This window comes from Rhinoderma darwinii, unplaced genomic scaffold (assembly GCF_050947455.1).
Source record: "Rhinoderma darwinii isolate aRhiDar2 unplaced genomic scaffold, aRhiDar2.hap1 Scaffold_705, whole genome shotgun sequence".
NCBI classification, from domain to species: Eukaryota; Metazoa; Chordata; class Amphibia; order Anura; family Rhinodermatidae; genus Rhinoderma; species Rhinoderma darwinii.
In genome coordinates, this window is record NW_027464266.1 from 84,110 (window position 1) to 101,260 (window position 17,151).

At 46.2% G+C, this 17,151-nt stretch overlaps 1 protein-coding gene across 2 annotated transcripts; it reads right to left on the reverse strand.

Annotated features, from left to right (window-relative positions):
* Window positions 1–1,660: 1,660 nt before the first annotated feature.
* Window positions 1,661–14,453, reverse strand: TRUB1 (TruB pseudouridine synthase family member 1). Of its 2 annotated transcripts, none has more exons than XM_075849204.1 (8): window positions 14,292–14,453; window positions 9,123–9,215; window positions 7,047–7,102; window positions 6,429–6,510; window positions 4,035–4,107; window positions 3,665–3,804; window positions 3,113–3,169; window positions 1,661–2,186 (listed from the first exon to the last, which is right to left on the reverse strand). In XM_075849204.1, exons 1-8 carry the CDS (start codon window positions 14,437–14,439, stop codon window positions 1,987–1,989), a joined length of 849 nt encoding a protein of 282 aa, XP_075705319.1. In that variant the 5' UTR covers window positions 14,440–14,453; the 3' UTR covers window positions 1,661–1,986. The 2 variants fall into 2 exon arrangements, 1 of the variants encoding a protein (XP_075705319.1); XR_012877949.1 differs by having other exon boundaries at window positions 2,157–2,186; window positions 3,295–3,804.
* Between the last annotated feature and the right edge of the window lie 2,698 nt (window positions 14,454–17,151).

Here is a 17,151-nt window from a genome sequence, read left to right on the forward strand (position 1 = left end):
GGAGTATAATACAGGATATAACTCAGGATCAGTACAGGATAAGTAATGTAAAGTATGTACACAGTGACTCCACCAGCAGAATAGTGAGTACAGCTCTGGAGTATAATACAGGATGTAACTCAGGATCAGTACAGGATAAGTAATGTAATGTATGTACACAGTGACTCCACCAGCAGAATAGTGAGTGCAGCTCTGGAGTATAATACAGGATGTAACTCAGGATCAGTACAGGATAAGTAATGTAATGTATGTACACAGTGACTCCACCAGGAGAATAGTGAGTGCAGCTCTGGAGTATAATACAGGATGTAACTCAGGATCAGTACAGGATAAGTAATGTAATGTATGTACACAGTGACTCCACCAGCAGAATAGTGAGTGCAGCTCTGGAGTATAATACAGGATATAACTCAGGATCAGTACAGGATAAGTAATGTAATGTATGTACACAGTGACTCCACCAGCAGAATAGTGAGTGCAGCTCTAGAGTATAATACAGGATATAACTCAGGATCAGTACAGGATAAGTAATGTAATGTATTTACACAGTGACTCCACAAGCAGAATAGTGAGTGCAGCTCTGGAGTGTAATACAGACTGTAACTCAGGATCAGTACAGGATAAGTAATGTAATGTATTTACACAGTGACTCCACCAGCAGAATAGTGAGTGCAGCTCTGGAGTATAATACAGGATATAACTCAGGATCAGTACAGGATACGTAATGTAATGTATGTACACAGTGACTCCACCAGCAGAATAGTGAGTGCAGCTCTGGAGTATAATACAGGATGTAACTCCGGATCAGTACAGGATAAGTAATGTAATGTATGTACACAGTGACTCCACCAGCAGAATAGTGAGTGCAGCTCTGGAGTATAATACAGGATGTAACTCCGGATCAGTACAGGATAAGTAATGTAATGTATGTACACAGTGACTCCACCAGCAGAATAGTGAGTGCAGCTCTGGAGTATAATACAGGATGTAACTCCGGATCAGTACAGGATAAGTAATGTAATGTATGTACACAGTGACTCCACCAGCAGAATAGTGAGTGCAGCTCTGGAGTATAATACAGGATGTAACTCCGGATCAGTACAGGATAAGTAATGTAATGTATGTACACAGTGACTCCACCAGCAGAATAGTGAGTGCAGCTCTGGAGTATAATACAGGATGTAACTCCGGATCAGTACAGGATAAGTAATGTATGTACACAGTGACTCCACCAGCAGAATAGTGAGTGCAGCTCTGGAGTATAATACAGGATGTAACTCCGGATCAGTACAGGATAAGTAATGTAATGTATGTACACAGTGACTCCACCAGCAGAATAGTGAGTGCAGCTCTGGAGTATAATACAGGATGTAACTCAGGATCAGTACAGGATAAGTAATGTATGTACACAGTGACTCCACCAGCAGAATAGTGACTGCAGCTCTGGAGTATAATACAGGATGTAACTCAGGATCAGTACAGGATAAGTAATGTTAGGAGGAGATCAGTGGGTGACAATCTTATCCCATACATTGCAGAAATCGGGGGCAGGGGTTGCATATGTTGCTCTGGTTATGTCCCAGGGACGGGCTTAGTAATATAAATAAGTTTATCTCCTCTCTTGGGATTTGGTGGCAGTCACGCGGGCAGTAAGCAGGTAGACAGTTTCTCTTTCTTTATTCAGTAGGTTTCTATAACAAAAATATACATAATCTTCATGTTCATCTCCGGTAATTCTCGGGTCCATTCCTCTCGGGAGTTAAGACGTCGTCCTCAGAATTCAAGAAACGAAAAATCTGAACCTCATTGGGTGAAGTACAAAAAAAATAAATGGCATTTTTCCAGTTCCCTGTGCCACTCCTGTAGGGGGCAGTGTCTGGGGCAGCTGCTATTCACAGTCTGTCCAGGTGATGGCATCATCCGCAGGGCAGTGAACAGTCAGGGGGTGCGGGTGACAATCTCCCGCTGGCCTCGTGGGCGGTGACCTCAGGACTGGACAGGAGCCGCCCCGTCCTCCTCAGTCTTCAGCCGCTTGGACGGCTGCTCTGTCGGTTGGGCGTATTCCTGCACTGCCCGGGCGATGTGGTCAATGTCCCATCTGTCCTCCCTCAGGGTGCGCTCGTCCAGTGTGAACGGCCCCTGCTTGGTGCGGATCAGCTCAGTCACACTGGCGCAACTGGATAAAGCTGCGACAAAGAGAGAAAGTAATGACACCCCAGATATCAAACTGAGCCGGCTCCCGGGACTCGGCTGAAGACCATCATCACATAATCCCCCCGAAACGTAGGTCCACCTGGTTCTACCACATCTGTTCCTGGGAAAGCTGGGTGTAAACCATTATGTCCACCATTAATGCTTCCCAGGTTTCCTAGACTCCTAAATGGTAAGTCAGAACATCGCATCCAACGCAGAATAAGAAGATAGACTTAACATTCAGGAGTCCAGGAAAGCTGTGTTACAACGTATTTGAGAGGTATAATGGCGGCCATATTGATTGTCTTCCGGCTTCTTCAGATGTAACAGGACTGGGCTCACCTTAGGTACAGATATTTGTATTAAAACCCGAGTAGAGGAGAAGTTAGCTACTTCCTCCCACACTGATGTCACCACTAAATGACACTTCCCAGCGTGTTGACTTTCAAATTAAATAAGGGAAAGAAATGAAACTTTATGGCCTCCTGGGCTAGGACTGTGTGTGAATTCTCCGGCGGATACATCCCTGACAGATATATAAAGCATTGGTCACAGACACCGGATCACATGTCTGCACAGCGAGAGGGGGAGGGGAGGTCTCTCACTGTGATTGACTGTCGGGATGAGCTAAAAGATAGAGGGGGAGGTGACGTTGGGTGACCAAGTGACAGAAAAATTAGCCCCATAAGAGTTAATATGGCTGACAATGGTCTGAAGCACAAACAGTTACGTTTACATGAGGAGTGTGGAGCACAGGAGGGGCCCCTGGAGCACAGGAGGGGCCCCTTGAGCACTGGAGGGTCTGCCGGAGCACAGGAGGGGCCCCTGGAGCAATGGAGGGTCTGCCGGAGCACAGGAGGGGCTGCCGATGAAAGGTTCAAGATCCCAAATAAAGATTAGGAACATGTGATGACGTTACCTTCTCCGATGTCTCTGATCAGACTCCTGACATAGAAGCCGCCGCCACACTCCACATCTGTGATAGAACATGACACGAACGTGATCAATTTATACATACATATATATACACAGGTCCATAATGTATCCCCCCTCCCCCATAGTGTATGTAACACGTCATAGATTCTCCCACTGGTCAAATACCTGACGGAGATGATCAGTCCGCTGCTGCCTTTACCATATCAGGAGTCCAGAGATCTACTGGGGTGGCAGCCATTAGAGCCACCCAGCTTTCCTGTAACCCTGAGGAGGAAATCTGCTTATTAATGCCGCCACATCCTGAGGCAGAGGATAGATCACGGCACAGATCAGCAGATTTGCGTTTTAGGAATCTTTGAACCTTGTGTGCGACTCTTGCGCAAGATCTGAAGACGGGAGGAATGGCGGAACCCAACGTCTCCGGACCCGGATATAACCAATGAGAGAATTCTCCGCAGTGTGACAGGAGACGGCGACGCAACAGAAAAGGTGGAAAGGTTTAGGGGGAAAATCCGTGTAAGAATTGCGCTCATACCGAGGGTGAAGAGAGGCGGCTGGAAATCGGTCAGCGACAGCTTGTAGACGACCACGGGCCGCGCAGGTTTGGCCTCCACCTCCGCCCCCTCCCTGACCAGACACGACAGCCGCTTCCCATTCCTCTTTAAGGCCGAGAAGCTGCAAGATAAAAGATTTAACCCTTGATGGCCGGTTATAGGCGCCAGATGACCCCAGCGATACAGTAAAATGTGGCTTTCTATATGAATTATCAGGGCGCCCCTCCTCCGCACCATGGAATCATATACAGCACTGGAGCGCCCCCCCCCACACACTACCGGTGACAGCTCCACCCAGTCACATGACATGGTACAGGAGAGCAGTGACAGCGCCGCAGCACAGAGACTTACAGCGGAGGAACCTGCAGGAGATTCCCCGTAAATGTCATCAGAGCCTCCTCCAAATCTTCTCTAGTGATGTGACCTGAGAAACACAAGAAATCAGGGAGTAAAGAAAACACCGGAGAATACAATCTATTGTTCTCAGTTATCAGACATGTCAGGCTGGGGGGAGTATGACTGTAGGACAGGTGAATACAATCTATTGTTCTCTGTTATCAGACATGTCAGGCTGGGGGAGGATGACTGTAGGACAGGTGAATACAATCTATTGTTCTCTGTTATCAGACATGTCAGGCTGGGGGAGGATGACTGTAGGACAGGTGAATACAATCTATTGTTCTGTTATCAGACATGTCAGGCTGGGGGAGGATGACTGTAGGACAGGTGAATACAATCTATTGTTCTCTGTTATCAGACATGTCAGGCTGGGGGAGGATGACTGTAGGACAGGTGAATACAATCTATTGTTCTCTGTTATCAGACATGTCAGGCAGGGGGAGGATGACTGTAGGACAGGTGAATATAATCTATTGTTCTCTGCTATCAGACATGTCAGGCTGGGGGGAGTATGACTGTAGGACAGGTGAATACAATCTATTGTTCTCTGTTATCAGACATGTCAGGCTGGGGGAGGATGACTGTAGGACAGGTGAATACAATCTATTGTTCTCTGTTATCAGACATGTCAGGCTGGGGGAGGATGACTGTAGGACAGGTGAATACAATCTATTGTTCTGTTATCAGACATGTCAGGCTGGGGGAGGATGACTGTAGGACAGGTGAATACAATCTATTGTTCTCTGTTATCAGACATGTCAGGCTGGGGGAGGATGACTGTAGGACAGGTGAATACAATCTATTGTTCTCTGTTATCAGACATGTCAGGCAGGGGGAGGATGACTGTAGGACAGGTGAATACAATCTATTGTTCTCTGTTATCAGACATGTCAGGCTGGGGGGAGGATGACCGTAGGACAGGTGAATACAATCTATTGTTCTCGGTTATCAGACATGTCAGGCTGGGGGGGAGGATGACTGTAGGACAGGTGAATACACACTATTGTTCTCTGTTATCAGACCTGTCAGGCTGGGGGAGGATGACTGTAGGACAGGTGAATACAATCTATTGTTCTCTGTTATTAGACATGTCAGGCTGGGGGAGGATGACTGTAGGACAGGTGAATACAATCTATTGTTCTGTTATCAGACATGTCAGGCTGGGGGAGGATGACTGTAGGACAGGTGAATACAATCTATTGTTCTCTGTTATCAGACATGTCAGGCTGGGGGAGGATGACTGTAGGACAGGTGAATACAATCTATTGTTCTCTGTTATCAGACATGTCAGGCTGGGGAGAGGATGACTGTAGGACAGGTGAATACAATCTATTGTTCTCTGTTATCAGACATGTCAGGCTGGGGGAGGATGACTGTAGGACAGGTGAATACAATCTATTGTTCTCTGTTATCAGACATGTCAGGCTGGGGAGAGGATGACTCTAGGACAGGTGAATACAATCTATTGTTCTCTGTTATCAGACATGTCAGGCTGGGGGAGGATGGCTGTAGGACAGGTGACTACAATCTATTGTTCTCTGTTATCAGACATGTCAGGCTGGGGGAGGATGGCTGTAGGACAGGTCAATACAATCTATTGTTCTGTTATCAGACATGTCAGGCTGGGGGAGGATGACTGTAGGACAGGTGAATACAATCTATTGCTCTCTGTTATCAGACATGTCAGGCTGGGGGAGGTGACTGTAGGACAGGTGAATACAATCTATTGTTCGCTGTTATCAGATATGTCAGGCTGGGGGAGGATGACTGTAGGACAGGCGATTACAATCTATTGTTCTCTGTTATCAGACATGTCAGGCTAGGGGAGGATGACTGTAGGACAGGTGAATACAATCTATTGTTCTCTGTTATCAGCCATTTCACGCTTCCCCATGAAGTGTCACATATCTACAGTGCTGACCACTTTTCATATGTGACAGATATCAGCCGTTCCTCTTATAACGCTCCTGATGTTTTGGGACATGAGCGCCCCCTGCAGCCCCACTGCTCATATGACAACCAGTTAAATTCACAGAAAGCTCCGCAGGGCCCCAGTGAAACCTCGACTGATGGGGTCACTGCCGCACTGCACAGTAGGGGACATGAAATCTTATGTGTGGTCCGGGTAGTCGCCCTCATATTCATGCCGAGCTGGAGACTCTCTGGGCCAGAATCTCTCCCGCAGGTGTAGCCACTGACCAGTATATGAAGCCGATGACTGGTAAACACGAGTGATGGGAAGACCATAACCTGAAGCTGTACAAGGAGCGGGGGAGCTGCCATGTTACCCACCCCTCCCCCTATATGTTACTGGTTTACATGTGATGGGAATAGCGCAGGACTTACCGTACGGCTTCTCTTCTGTCACAGTCCCGGATGCATCCAGGGTGTCGGTGGCTTTCCCCAGCTGCCCGGTGGTGGTGTATTTCTGCAGGGGAGGACACACAGAGACTTTACCACTGATTCCTTACACATAGCAGAGCTGAACACTGCGTGATGTCTGGTGCATGGCCTGAAGGGGCGGAGCATGACAGGGTATTCAATGTGTCATGCTCCGCCCCCTTAGACCCTGCACAGGACATAAAACAGCATCTGTTCTTCCTGGAGTCTTCCTTTATCACCCAGCTTTCCTGGAACCCTGAATGGTCAATATACCTAGTTATACAGGTGCACATTCCCTGTTCCTGCATTGTTTCATATCTGCTCTTCAGGACTGACAGAAATCCGGTAGTAATAAAATCCAGGAACAGATACAAGTAAATGTCACAGAAGAGAATGATCGGAGGTCTTAAAATTAAAGGAGAGTCCCAGCCCCCATCTAGTAATGTCATGGTGAGTAAATGTAAGAGGAGAACCCCTTTAAGAAGCTCGGGCAGTACATTCTGCAGTCAGTCTCTTCTCCAGCTGCTGATTGTCAGCATTGTGTCTCTTGCGGTGTGAATGGAGGACGTGCAGGGCGGTTACCTTACTCCCAGTCAGCATCGCTCCCAACATCTTCGTACCATCCCCGATACCGACCACTGGACCGGAAATCAGCGTCATGGAGGGACAGAAAAACATAGAGAGTAAAGTGTCAGTCACATGACTATGACTCCTCCCCCTGACCTGCGACTCCGCCGTCAAAGCAATAAAAGGCGCCCGTCGCTTGGTTTAAAACATTAAAATAAACCGTGTGCGTTAATGAGCGGTGAGGCCGCAGTGGGATTCCTATCCGTGTGTCCCCCCCCCGATATTGCAAACACATCCACCAGCCCCCGTGTATTATGACGACTTGTGGATGACTTAAATGGCTAGTCCAGGCACCTGTAAATAAATCCTTCTCAAAGTATAATAAAAAGCTCTGCAACTTTCTAAAACACTTAAATTCCTCACCGTTTTCAAGATCTCGGCTTGCTGTCAGTGAATGGGAACATTCTTGTTTACATCCAGAGACTGAAGGTTTGTTACAATGTATGGGTGTAGGTCAGAGCTGTCAGCCTGAGGTCCAGGAGAGATTTTTGCTGCTGATGAGCTTTGAAAATGGTGAAGAATTGAAGCAAAATGGACGGACAAAACTAGAAAGCCGAACGGACGCTGCGCCAAAGTTATCAGAACGGAACATGCAAAATCATCAATATGGCGTAACCCACTAGAAATGCTTTATTTACAGACTGGACACTGGCACGTCAGAGAGAATCTACCAGCAGGTAATGTCTTCCTATCTGAGGGAAGCAGAGAGAAGTTATAAGGGCCTGTTCACATCACGTTTCTTCCTTCTGTCTAAGGTAGAGGTCGGGAGGAGTCCTGATGTTACCTCCGTAGGAAGGCACCGACGTATCCCACTGTATAGACATATAGCGGAATACTTTGCCCGAACTCCCTGGAACAACGCTACTGTAAGTGCAGTGCCCGGGGAAGCCCCTGATGTCACTGTCCATACACGGACAGTGAAGTCAGGGGCTTCCCCAGAACCGCGATCTCCAGGCCGAGACTTACCCGATGCTCTCCCGGGCATTCCGGCCCTTGGAAAACTCCCCAAAGGTATACGTGTAACGAATACCCGTGACGGATGCCATATAGTGGCACGCATGACACGTAGGCTCCATACATATACAGCGTGGTATACGGGTTTTTTTGCGAGATCCCTCAGGATGGAATAGCGTAGTAAACAGCATTATTCCATCCTCCACAAAAAGTATAACGATCTATGAAAGCGCGACGGAGGCCAAAAGGACGCACTCCTCGAGTCCGTCAGTAGCAGCCGGGACATGTTTATATCTACAGGGAGGGGGGAAAAGCCGCCTAGACTCCTCCAGACCCCTCTATCCCCCTCCTGCAGACCCCTCTATCCCCCTCCTGCAGACCCCTCTATCCCCCTCCTCCAGACCCCTCTATCCCCCTCCTGCAGACCCCTCTATCCCCCTCCATCCCCCTCCTCCAGACCCCTCTATCCCCCTCCTGCAGACCCCTCTATCCCCCTCCTCCAGACCCCTCTATCCCCCTCCTGCAGACCACTCTATCCCCCTTCTGCAGACCCCTCTATCCCCCTCCTGCAGACCCCTCTATCCCCCTCCATCCCCCTCCTCCAGACCCCTCTATCCCCCTCCTGCAGACCCCTCTATCCCCCTCCTGCAGACCCCTCTATCCCCCTCCTGCAGACCCCTCTATCCCCCTCCTCCAGACCCCTCTATCCCCCTCCTGCAGACCCCTCTATCGCCCTCCTCCAGACCCCTCTATCCCCCTCCTGCAGACCCCTCTATCCCCCTCCTCCAGACCCCTCTATCCCCCTCCTGCAGACCCCTCTATCCCCCTCCTGCAGACCCCTCTATCCCCCTCCTCCAGACCCCTCTATCCCCCTCCTCCAGACCCCTCTATCCCCCTCCTGCAGACCCCTCTATCCCCCTCCTGCAGACCCCTCTATCCCCCTTCTCCAGACTCCTCTATCCCCCTTCTCCAGACCCCTCTATCCCCCTTCTCCAGACCCCTCTATCCCCCTTCTCCAGACCCCTCTATCCCCCTCCTCCAGACACCTCTATCCCCCTCGGTGAGATCGCAGATTACCCAGCAGTCCAGACGCTGTGTTGTCCAGGGTTCCTCCATGGCCAATTTTCAGCGTCTGCTTCTTTCTCTTCGAAAATTCTTTTAATCCGGCTTCTATTGAGTGGAGACAAAGCAGCAAAAGTGAACAAATCCTGTGAGTAACCAGAACAAACCCAAAATAACCAGTCACCCCCGAACCCTAATCCTGACAGATATTAACAATGATTATAATACAGGATGTAACTCAGGATCAGTACAGGATAAGTAATGTAATGTATGTACACAGTGACTCCACCAGCGGAATAGTGAGTGCAGCTCTGGAGTATAATACAGGATGTAACTCAGTATCAGTACAGGATAAGTAATGTAATGTATGTACACAGTGACTCCACCAGCAGAATAGTGAGTGCAGCTCTGGAGTATAATACAGGATGTAACTCAGGATCAGTACAGGATAAGTAATGTAATGTATGTACACAGTGACTCCACCAGCAGAATAGTGAGTGCAGCTCTGGAGTATAATACAGGATGTAACTCAGGATCAGTACAGGATAAGTAATGTAATGTATGTACAGAGTGACTCCACCAGCAGAATAGTGAGTGCAGCTCTGGAGTATAATACAGGATATAACTCAGTATCAGTACAGGATAAGTAATGTATGTACACAGTGACTCCACCAGCAGAATAGTGAGTGCAGCTCTGGAGTATAATACAGGATATAACTCCGGATCAGTACAGGATAAGTAATGTAATGTATGTACACAGTGACTCCACCAGCAGAATAGTGAGTGCAGCTCTGGAGTATAATACAGGATGTAACTCAGGATCAGTACAGGATAAGTAATGTAATGTATGTACACAGTGACTCCACCAGCAGAATAGTGAGAGCAGCTCTGGAGTATAATACAGGATATAACTCCGGATCAGTACAGGATAAGTAATGTAATGTATGTACACAGTGACTCCACCAGCAGAATAGTGAGTGCAGCTCTGGAGTATAATACAGGATGTAACTCAGGATCAGTACAGGAGAAGTAATGTAATGTATGTACACAGTGACTCCACCAGCAGAATAGTGAGTGCAGCTCTGGAGTATAATACAGGATGTAACTCAGGATCAGTACAGGATAAGTAATGTAATGTATGTACACAGTGACTCCACCAGCAGAATAGTGAGTGCAGCTCTGGAGTATAATACAGGATGTAACTCAGGATCAGTACAGGAGAAGTAATGTAATGTATGTACACAGTGACTCCACCAGCAGAATAGTGAGTGCAGCTCTGGAGTATAATACAGGATATAACTCAGGAACAGTACAGGATAAGTAATGTAATGTATGTACACAGTGTCTCCACCAGCAGAATAGTGAGTGCAGCTCTGGAGTATAATACAGGATGTAACTCAGGATCAGTACAGGATAAGTAATGTAATGTATGTACACAGTGACTCCACCAGCAGAATAGTGAGTACAGCTCTGGAGTATAATACAGGATGTAACTCAGGATCAGTACAGGATAAGTAATGTAATGTATGTACACAGTGACCCCACCAGCAGAATAGTGAGTGCAGCTCTGGAGTATAATACAGGATGTAACTCAGGATCAGTACAGGATAAGTAATGTAATGTATGTACACAGTGACTCCACCAGCAGAATAGTGAGTGCAGCTCTGGAGAATAATACAGGATGTAACTCAGGATCAGTGCAGGATAAGTAATGTAATGTATGTACACAGTGACCCCACCAGCAGAATAGTGAGTGCAGCTCTGGAGTATAATACAGGATGTAACTCAGGATCAGTACAGGATAAGTAATGTAATGTATGTACACAGTGACTCCACCAGCAGAATAGTGAGTGCAGCTCTGGAGTATAATACAGGATATAACTCAGGATCAGTACAGGATAAGTAATGTAATGTATGTACACAGTGACTCCACCAGCAGAATAGTGAGTGCAGCTCTGGAGTATAATGCAGGATGTAACTCAGGATCAGTACAGGATAAGTAATGTAATGTATGTACACCGTGACTCCACCAGCAGAATAGTGAGTGCAGCTCTGGAGTATAATACAGGATGTAACTCAGGATCAGTACAGGATAAGTAATGCCATGTATGTACACAGTGATCCCCACCAGCAGAATAGTGAGTGCAGCTCTGGAGTATAATACAGGATATAACTCAGGATCAGTACAGGATAAGTAATGTAATGTATGAACACAGTGACTCCACCAGCAGAATAGTGAGTGCAGCTCTGGAGTATAATACTGGATGTAACTCAGGATCAGTACAGGATAAGTAATGTAATGTATGAACACAGTGACTCCACCAGCAGAATAGTGAGTGCAGCTCTGGAGTATAATACTGGATGTAACTCAGGATCAGTACAGGATAAGTAATGTAATGTATGTACACAGTGACTCCACCAGCAGAATAGTGAGTGCAGCTCTGGAGTATAATACAGGCAGTAACTCAGGATCAGTACAGGATAAGTAATGTAATGTATGTACACAGTGACTCCTCCAGCAGAATAGTGAGTGCAGCTCTGGAGTATAATACAGGATGTGACTCAGGATCAGTACAGGATAAGTAATGTAATGTATGTACACAGTGACTCCACCAGCAGAATAGTGAGTGCAGCTCTGGAGTATAATACAGGATATAACTCATGATCAGTACAGGATAAGTAATGTAATGTATGTACACAGAGACTCCACCAGCAGAATAGTGAGTGCAGCTCTGGAGTATAATACTGGATGTAACTCAGGATCAGTACAGGATAAGTAATGTAATGTATGTACACAGTGACTCCACCAGCAGAATAGTGAGTGTAGCTCTGGAGTATAATACAGGATGTAACTCAGGATCAGTACAGGATAAGTAATGTATGTACACAGTGACTCCACCAGCAGAATAGTGAGTGCAGCTCTGGAGTATAATACTGGATGTAACTCAGGATCAGTACAGGATAAGTAATGTAATGTATGTACACAGTGACTCCACCAGCAGAATAGTGAGTGCAGCTCTGGAGTATAATACAGCATGTAACTCAGGATCAGTACAGGATAAGTAATGTATGTACACAGTGACTCCACCAGCAGAATAGTGAGTGCAGCTCTGGAGTATAATACAGGATGTAACTCAGGATCAGTACAGGATAAGTAATGTATGTACACAGTGACTCCACCAGCAGAATAGTGAGTGCAGCTCTGGAGTATAATACAGCATGTAACTCAGGATCAGTACAGGATAAGTAATGTAATGTATGTATACACTGACTCCACCAGCAGAATAGTGAGTGCAGCTCTGGAGTATAATACAGGATATAACTCAGGATCAGTACAGGATCAGTAATGTAATGTATGTACACAGTGACTCCACCAGCAGAATAGTGAGTGCAGCTCTGGAGTATAATACAGGATGTAACTCAGGATCAGTACAGGATAAGTAATGTAATGTATGTACACAGTGACTCCACCAGCAGAATAGTGAGTGCAGCTCTGGAGTATAATACTGGATGTAACTCAGGATCAGTACAGGATAAGTAATGTAATGTATGTACACAGTGACTCCACCAGCAGAATAGTGAGTGCAGCTCTGGAGTATAATACAGGATGTAACTCAGGATCAGTACAGGATAAGTAATGTATGTACACAGTGACTCCACCAGCAGAATAGTGAGTGCAGCTCTGGAGTATAATACAGCATGTAACTCAGGATCAGTACAGGATAAGTAATGTAATGTATGTATACACTGACTCCACCAGCAGAATAGTGAGTGCAGCTCTGGAGTATAATACAGGATATAACTCAGGATCAGTACAGGATCAGTAATGTAATGTATGTACACAGTGACTCCACCAGCAGAATAGTGAGTGCAGCTCTGGAGTATAATACAGGATGTAACTCAGGATCAGTACAGGATAAGTAATGTAATGTATGTACACAGTGACTCCACCAGCAGAATAGTGAGTGCAGCTCTGGAGTATAATACTGGATGTAACTCAGGATCAGTACAGGATCAGTAATGTAATGTATGTACACAGTGATTCCTCTGTTCATGGCGATTAGATTATATTACCTGCCATTAAAGGTTCAGAGCTGGACGTGGGGAAAACCTCCAGCAGGTAGACAACGAGTCTGGCGAGGGTTAGTAACATTGGCGCGCCTAAGGGCTCATTCAGACGAACGTGAATAACATCCGAGTGCTGCGCAGGGAAATCACAGCACCCGGACTCTTTGATTTCAATGGGGCTGTTCACACATGCAGTAGTTTTCACTCACCTATCTAACATTGAAGTCAATGAGTGCGTGAAAATCACGCACAGAACACAAATGCACATCCGCGTGCTGTGCGTGATTTACGCATCAATTCAATTGAAAATAATGAAAAAGAAAAAAGATGTGCTTTGCGCCTGAATCACGCACGCCACTCGCAAAGCAAACTGATGCATAACGGACCAGATTCACGTGCGTTTTTCACGCGCTTGAATCTGATACGCTCGTGTCACATTGTATATAAATTCCTAACCATGTTACAATTTACTGACAGAAAGCAGAGGTTTTGAAAATGGTGATGAAATGAAACAATGTCTGTAAGTCACTTTTGTACGCAATGATTACACATAAAGCAGCGGTTCTGGGAGACGTTTCTGTAACTGGCGCTACACAAAATCGTGCCATGGTTTTTTTTTGTAGTTTTTAAATAAAAATATAAGGCAGTTAAAAAAATGTGTGTTATAATAATTGTGTGAATTATAATCACAGAAAAAACCATCAAACAAGCGGTAGATTTATCCGCGTCCCCATCTAGACGAGCGCTAATGATCAATGCCAGGTTTTACGTGAAAGATTTAGCGCTCTCTGTAGTACTGAACAGCGGCCACTTATGCTTCTTTTTTTTTATCGTATTCAGGGATCTTTAATAAAATTAGAACCGCACTACGAAAGCCAAGAGATCCCACACCAGTTATCTCCCCATATAAAATGCATATAATGTCAGCGTTGCCTGTGGCAACCAATCAGAGTGCAGCTTTCCTTTTTCCAACATAGGTTAGTATATGAAAGCAGTGATCTCATTGGCTGCTGCGGGTGACACCTGTACGTTACGCAATTACAGATATCCATGGCGCCCTGTGTGTGTATAGACTGCGGCGCGCCATTAATGACCCCCTGTGCCCCCGGCTCTGACCTCTCAGCAGGCGGCTCTTCAGGTCATTGAGGGTCTGGGCTGACGTGGCTCCCGGGGCTTTGTACACCGGGAAAAGACCGTTCAATGACAACAGTCTAGAAGCTTTCTCTGCAGCCATGCTCCTGAACGGCGCCGGCAGTGACGTCATCACAGGGCGCCCTTCCTACCGGGGGATTCTGGGAGATGTAGTTGTGAGTACAATGGATGTGTGATGATGATGATGATGTTACTGTATTATAATATCTCTTTATAATAACCAGTGATGTGTGTACAGCTCCGACAGCCCAGCACTGATATCACCACATATATATATTATTATAACACAGGACGCATCCAGACATAGGGAACCTCTCACGTAGCTGCTGTAGGACTACAAATCCCAGGTCACCCTACAATGAACAGCAAGTGTTCAACGTCATATTATATACGTCTTTGGTAGTAAAGGGGTTAAAAAAATAATTCCACCTAAAAATACAGGATCTATATTAATAATAGCGCTACAAGGACGGGACCGCATCTGTAACGCCACCCATAAGATGTGACATTTATGAAGAGGCGTTTGTATATTGCTACGCGCACCCCTTTACCGTGCTCTGCGGCGATACATCCCAGCTACCCCCCCCCCAGGTACGTAGAAGATCCAGATTAATGAGTCGTTATCTATAAATATCGTGGCCTCCCGGCTGAATGTGGAAACTTTGGTGGAATTCGCTGCTAATTATTCCCCTCCACACCTGCGAACTGTTCACACGTAGCGGAAATACTGCAGATATTTAGTTAACGTATTTCAGTGAGGAAAATCCGCAGCGTATTGTGGTAGCAGCAAAAGAGGATGAGACGAATGTCATCCACGCGCTGCGTAAAAAACTGTCAAAAACGTTCATGAATTGACCTGCAGGGCGGTTTTTGTGTTGCCATATCACCGGTTTTCCTTATTGAATTCAATGTGGAGGTAAAACCCGCGACAAATAGAAGATGTTGGGATCTTTGAAGTGTAAAAGCTGCAAATCCGCCACAGAAATCGCAACTCATAAAAAAAATAATCTCATACTTACCCAGAACTCTCTGCTTCTGCGCAGGACGTCAGAGGGATGCGTCGCCATGGCTACGGGTAAATATGAGCTGTTTTTTTAACCTGCTGTTTTCTGTAGCCGACATTTCAGCCGAAAAACGTCACCACAATTTGGTGCAGAATTTCGGCCGGAATTCCCTGCGGCCTCCAGGGTGGATACGCTGTGTACATTTACGTAGCGTCTCCGCCCTGTGTGAACATAGTCTGATCCCTGACAGTCTTACACAGGCGACACCTTGGTAGTAATCCCGCCTCTGCTGACATCTCAGAGATCAGGCTCCTCCCACATTCATAGCGATAACGCCATACTGTATGTCCAGAGGTGTCATGGCGGACCTCCTGCCGGGGACCCACTGATATATGTCATATAGTCTCAACAGAACAGCTCTGAGGGACCGGGGCTGGCATATAATTTTTCTTGCCCCTTCCCAAACATTACCCTGGAGGTGGGGGAGGGGGGTTCAGTGGCGCAGCCGTCAGCACATCCCCAGTGGGAGAAGCAGCAATGTCCGGATGTCACATGTCAGTGGATGGGAGTTCGGACAATGCGGTTCAGACCATGGGGGGGGGGTTAATAATGGCTTAAAATGGATCTAAACTTTATAAAAACTTAAGACATGTTAGAAAGGACAGAACTAAACTGAACCGTTACTACATGACGCGTTTTATGACTCTGCTTAGCCACGCCCCTTCAATGTCTGAACACATAATGAATATAGCGCACGACAACTACGCCATTCTAGGGAAAATCTAGTGATTGTTTTACAACTGGGTCTTATTTCCACTAACAAAAAATATTGCGCATTTTGCTTCGTAAATCTCCCGCGTTGTGTTTTTTAGGGCGTGTCGCGTTTTTATTTGACCACATTATGGAATGTGCAGTAAATTTGCTTTAAAACTTGCACTAGAAGGCGCGGACTCCGACGAGTTCAGGTGAGAAAATGGTATAAATGAGGGCGCAAATCTACTCCTGCCCAAAGCAAGCCATGATTTTATTTTCGGATCGTCAGACGGTTTATAATGAGTCATGTGATAATAACGCTGCGCCTTTTGACTGATTTGTTGCAGATCTCTCCAACTATCTTAGATCTTACACTGGGTTTACAGGAAGAAGCCGCACATACAACTACACCGGCGGTTAAACTGGGCCACAATGTTTGGTGTGAACAGGGCCATTCCTTTACTAATGACAGAAAAGTGAAACACAAGACTGCAGGATCAGACTACACATGCTTTGTTTTGTTGTCTGTTACCATGGAGACACATAGTTCTGCACTGGAGCTGTAGACACAAAACAGCAGGAGATTTATAATCAGGACTAGTTTCAAAGCATTGGTGCAAAACAAAGAAATTGTTGGTGTTCGTGTACACAGTGTGACGTGCGCCGCAGCGCTGAGAACACAGACACAGACTTCACATCGCGTTTGTGCTATCGCCGAGCGTATACGTTTTTTATAAAACCGTGGACCATTGAAATCATACAAACGTGCACAATTTTCTGGTTACGTCTGTGTTTTACATAGCGTGTACGTTTATCGTATACTCATACGTCAATATTAATTTTGTCCGTTTTTACCTAAAAAAAGTATTTTTTTTTTAAAGTGATCACTGATAGAGACTTACTGTATGTAAACGGATACAAGCATATAGCATTACGTTTGCATACGTCGTCCAATGGTAAAACAAAATTGACGTCGCGTTTACCATTTTCTGCCGTACAGAATAGCGCAGCAGACTCCACTGCTCAGTACTTTCAAAAACCAGTTTCCCAACGTAAACCATGACAAA